This window comes from Arachis hypogaea, chromosome 15 (assembly GCF_003086295.3).
Source record: "Arachis hypogaea cultivar Tifrunner chromosome 15, arahy.Tifrunner.gnm2.J5K5, whole genome shotgun sequence".
In the NCBI taxonomy this organism is placed as follows: domain Eukaryota; kingdom Viridiplantae; phylum Streptophyta; class Magnoliopsida; order Fabales; family Fabaceae; genus Arachis; species Arachis hypogaea.
The window spans coordinates 18,364,531-18,370,264 of NC_092050.1; the positions used below are offsets into that span (position 1 = coordinate 18,364,531).

The 5,734-nt window shown below is 28.4% G+C and overlaps 1 protein-coding gene across 1 annotated transcript; it reads left to right on the plus strand.

Moving 5' to 3' along the window:
• The first annotated feature begins 3,661 nt into the window (after window positions 1-3,661).
• LOC112749786 (protein MODIFYING WALL LIGNIN-2) lies at window positions 3,662-5,306 on the plus strand. Its single transcript, XM_025798172.2, has 3 exons — window positions 3,662-3,888; window positions 4,009-4,211; window positions 4,739-5,306. The coding sequence occupies exons 1-3, from the start codon at window positions 3,790-3,792 to the stop codon at window positions 5,073-5,075; spliced, it is 639 nt and encodes a 212-aa protein (XP_025653957.1). The 5' UTR covers window positions 3,662-3,789; the 3' UTR covers window positions 5,076-5,306.
• Window positions 5,307-5,734: the final 428 nt, after the last annotated feature.

The following is a 5,734-nucleotide window of genomic DNA, read 5'->3' on the forward strand; positions in this document are numbered from 1 at the left end:
ATGCACATTTTAATCAAGTGAATCAAAACGAACAACTTCACTGAACCGAACAACATTCATGTGCTAAATAAAATGTGATAAACATTTAATCGTCAATAAAAATATTTTTGCATGCACAAGGGCTCAACTGAACACACTAACAATCAAGTGAATCAAAATGACCAACTCCAATGAACTGAACTCCATTCATGTTTTGAATAAAACGTGATAAACATTCAATCAGCAAAAAAAATATTTCTACATCCAAAAAAACTCTACTGAACACACTAACAATCAAGTGAACCAAAATGACCAACACTAATGAACCGATCAATATATTACAGAAAGAAAATAACAATACATTTTCTATTTGTATGCCCTAGTTACGTAATAAAAATGATTTAAAATAAGCCGATCTACTAAACGAAGCAACTCAATCCACTAAACCTTAAATCGAACTAGGAGAAATGCGAGTTTTGAGAGAAATTAAATGAACATAATAACAATAGTTTTTCTCATACCTTGCAGAGTCTCTATTCTTATTTTTGTTTGTTTTTTCTTCTTCCTTTTAAAAACTTGACACGATTCTGGAGTAGGAGCAGTTTTCGCAAAGAACATGATGGAGGTTTGAGAGATTTTGAGAGAGATTTAAACTTCTCCAGTGGCGGTTTCGAGGTTGAAGAAGGAACGTTGTTTTATAATGAAGGTGCGAATGAATGTTAAATGTTTCCGGAGTTTGGGTGCGGGAATACACACGCTCATTTAATGTGATTGAGTTTTTTTTTTTTTTTTGTATTGGGCTAGCTTAGATGGACTTAGATGAAAAATTATATGAATGTGTAGCCCAACTGTTATTAAAATATCTTAGTAGCCTTGATTCTTGATTCCAATATGCACAAAGATTATAAGATAAATGAAGTTTTTAGATTTGATTTGATATCTCTTGAATGGAGGCAACAACCAGAATAGAAGGAGTGCTAGCTTATACTTTCTCTCAACGGGTAAACATCTTAAAACTATTTTAAAAAAGGAATAGATAGTGAAAAATTCAAAACATTAATTCTAGTTAATGCAGTTAAGAATCTGTTCAAAAAGAAGAAGACCAACAAAATACAACATAGAATTGAATACGAGATGGGAAGAAAAAAAGAGTTATAGTTTAAATAAAGTGCCACTTCATTTTGAAAACTATTCAATAATTTAAGAAAAAAAAAGTACAGCATCAAATCAATAAGAGTAAAGACTAACTTTAAAGTTAGGAGAATTGTCTCATTGGTGTCAATGCAAAAAATATTGCCAAGCTATCAATTTCTTGAAGAGCAGTCAAAAGTTTATATAGTTTTAGATTCATTAGTATATTCATGATTCATGACTTTCCTTCCTCATTTACCTTTAAATTCTTAGATCAATTGCTAAAAATAAAAATTAGACTACTTTTAAAGGTGTAACTTTAGATCATTGCTAATACCCATATTGCTACGTTGATATAACATAGTTATAGACTTGTAACATTTTTTTATTTAAATTTGTAACATAATTTATTACTTTTCAAAAGAAATTTGTGTATCAATATTTTGAGTTTAATGAAATATCTTATTTTGTAATAATTAATTTTAGTATATTTATATTATGATAATAATAATAATTATTGAAAAAAATAATTGAGATTTTAGAAAAAAGATAGCTCGTTGCTTCTAAAAAATGAGTATAATATAACTAAAAAAAAGTATTAAGCTTTTAGTGGTAATAGTAATGATAATTAAAATTGAATAACATTACAAATTTAGAGTTACTTTTAGTAACCATATAAATTGCAGGTAAAATAGTTTTAGCAACAATAATAATAGTAACTAAAAGTGAATAACATTATCATCTTAGAATTACTTTTAGTGACCATAGAAATTACTAAAAGAATAGCTGCTAAAAATTAAAAAAGTTTTTGCTGGCAATTGTATAAATGCCGCTAAAACCTTTTAGCGGCTATTTTTGTTACCATTAAAAGAAAAATAAATGGTCGCTAAAAATGATTTTTTTAGTAATGTTCTTTTATTGTGTATCAACCTTAATTAATATGATTTGCAAATAAAATATATACATTTCATTATTTGAATTAATTAGTCAAATATCCATTAAGAAATAAAACCTACAAATAATATCATTATATTATATATTGTCTTACAATAGGTAGTATTCTGGCGCCAAAATTCCTGACATAGCGCATTTTGGTGTCGTCTCTCTTCTCAAAATATTTTAGGAAAGTACCTTATTTAGAATTATATGAAAATTAATATTTAATGACTAAAATTCTACTAATTGTCAATCGTTCTAATAAATTTAATTTATATTTCTCTTTTATTGTGTATCAACTTTAATTAATATGATTTGTAAATAAAATATGTATATCTCATTGTTTAAATTAATTAGTCAAATATCCATTAAAAAAAATTTATACATATAATATCATTATATTATATTATTTTACACCAGATAACTTTCTAGAAAAAAAAAAAAACTGACATGATGCGTTTTGGTATCAATATGCATACCGCTCTAACTTTAGAATGTTTTAAAAAGTATATTTTTTTGAAATTATAGAAATATTAATATTTAATGATTAAAATTCTACTAATTCTTAATCATTTTAATAAATCTAGTTATGTCCCTTTTTTATTGTGTATCAATCTTAATTAATATGATTTGTAAATAAAATATATCTATCTTATTATTTAAATTAATTAGTCAAATATTTATTAAGAAATAAAATCTACAAATTGTATTATTTTAGAATAATAAAATATGAATAATGATTAAAAGATCTAATTTATCTTTCTAATACTTAAATAATAAGAATTTAAATATATATTTTTAAAATATTAAAAATAAATAAAAATATAAAACTATTTTTAAATAAAAATTAAAAAATAGTTAGAAAGATAAATTAGGATTTTTAATAATTTTTATATAAATTAAATAATAAAAAATAAAATTAAAGAAAACAAAGAAATATGATAAGAGGAGCTGTCGAGCTGAAAGCTGACGGAGTTTATTACGAATAAGGTTACGTGACGTGCATTAAAACTTAAATATCGGCATTAGGAAGTTGCTTTATCAAGACAGGTGTGTATTTATTAAGTGGCATTCTTATTCCCTCAATCAACATTGAAGAAAAATGTTGCACGTATAAGTTCTCCAGTAAATCAAATTCAATTAAGTTTATTAATAAAATTTAAATGAATAAATAAAGGTAATAAAAATAATTTTTATTTATGTTAGACTAATTTAATTAGATTTAATTGATAAAAAAATTTATACATATAATATTATTTTAAAAAATATTAAAATTTATTATTTTTTACTATTAATTAATTATTAATATCTAAAATATAAAATAAAATATATTATTAAATAAAAAATAAATTAATAATTAAAAATAATAAATTTTAAAAATATTTATTATTTTTATTATTCTAAAAAAGTATTAAAAAATTAACAAATTTTATAATTTATAATTATTAATTAATTATTATTAATATTTTTAATTATATAAAATTATATTTAATAATATAAAATTATTTATTTTTTTTTACTAATTAAATACTAGTTAAATTTTAATAAAAATATTCTCGAGATACATTTTCTATTCTAAATAATAAATACAAACTTCCTCTCTCTTTTAACACTTAGCTTGATCACAGTCCAAGTCACTATCCAGTTTCCCTATCAACTTCCACATCTTCTCATTCTTGTTTATACTTTACTTAACCCCACACAAGCACACTCGCACAAACCCCGCATCCCCAGAAAAGAAGCATGGTGAAGTGGAAACTTGTGGCGGTTTGCTCCGTCGTCGCCATCTTGGGCCTCTTATCTGCTGCCACTGCTTTCGCTGCTGAGGCTACCAGGATCAGGGTCAGATCCCTCTTTTTCTTTCTCCTTTTCGTACCATATAGGATCCTAGCTAGGGATTTTTGCTGGCAGGGTAGGTTTTGAAGTAATAATAATAAGAAAGGTTTGTTTTTTGCTTTGCAGGCTTCTCAAGTTCAGTTTGTTACTGCTGTTCAATGTGAATATCCCCGAACACCAGCTTTACCACTTGGTTTAACTTCAGTGCTGGCTCTTATCATAGCACAAATAATATTGACTGTTGCAAATGGGTGTTGCTGTTGCAGAAGATCCCCTGCAATCTCAGATGCCAATTGGAGATGTGTAGTTCTCTGCTTTGTTCTCTCATGGTATGCTAATTAATTCACTTTTTAGTTCTTAAACTCTAAGTCTGCTGCTGTCATTGGACTTCTTTTAGGAATCTCTGTGATGTTCTAGAAAATGTTCTGATGTTGTGAATGTTAATGTGAATGAGATACCCAAGCTTAACTTGAGTATTAAAAAAATGCTATTGTATGTGCTAAAAATGCATGCATAATTGATACTAGTCATGTCAATTAGCACAAATGATATGTACTTGTGAAGGTATTATGTTTTTCCCTCTCCATCCTTTCAAACTTGTAGAGAATCATAAGTGCAATTTGTTCTTCTTTTGTACATCAAAACCCAAGTTTTCTGTACAGTGATAGACTAGGTTTTTCTATAATAGAACCGGGTGCTGGCAAGGCATTTGATGGAGATTTGGATCTCACATATGTCCTGAAAACTTAGGAATGTTCCAACTGAGCTGCAAACAAACTTGTTGGGTGCTAAGTTTTGTAAATTATACTTATGTCGATCAGGTATGCTTATGTGGTTAAAATATCTGTTTCAACAGGTTCACATTCGTTATTGCATTCCTCCTGTTGCTGACTGGTGCTGCCCTCAATGATCAACATGGTGAAGAGAGCATGTACTTTGGCAACTACTACTGCTATGTTGTTAAACCCGGTGTATTTTCGGCTGCTGCAATCTTATCCCTTGTAAGCATTGCATCGGGTATCGCCTATTACCTTACCTTGACAACCGGAAAGAGTGTCGGAAGCCCTTGGGGTAACTCGTCGTATCCTAATCAAGGTGGCATAGCAATGGGACAACCACAGTTCCCGCCGCAGACCAGTCAAGATCCTGTGTTTGTACACGAGGACACATATGTGAGACGGCAGTTCACATGATTGGTCCGGCACCTTTCATTCTTCACCAAGATCTTCGTGTATATACATGTTAAACTCAGTTTTCTAAGATAAACTTGGCATGGTGAATTAGTTGTTGTGTTCTATATAGGTGGTGTTTTATATGATAGTTGTGTATGCCTGAATTAGAGGATTAAAGTGTCCAACTAAAACAAAAGTGCTACATGGGGGCATTAATTGTTAGAGCTATCGTTTTTGTGCTGCTTTTTTTCATTCTTGCCATTTTACCATTTACCATTCTCTGCATTAAACTGAACTCCTTGTTGGCTTGTTAAAACAAGAAAGTGATCTTATTAGTCCTAGCCATAAAAACAGAAAACTTAAGAATATAAACATGAAGGTTCATGATGGCTTAGAGAATGGGAGTTGAATCTATGACCTTCTTTTAATCTTAATCAATAAGACTTCAAACCAAAAATTGAAACTTTGCTTCTGTTTAGTCTGCGAGTTTGATTATGTAGGAGACAATTTTATTTTGTCTCATAAATCGTGAAAAATAGAATCAGAATAAGGAAGAAGAAGATGCACAACCATGTATTATCTTGGTTCAGCTGTCTTATGCAATGCAATCTACTTCCACCACAATAATGGTGGAATTTTCTCTATTTTTTCAAGTTTTGTATACACCAATTCCCAAAGAT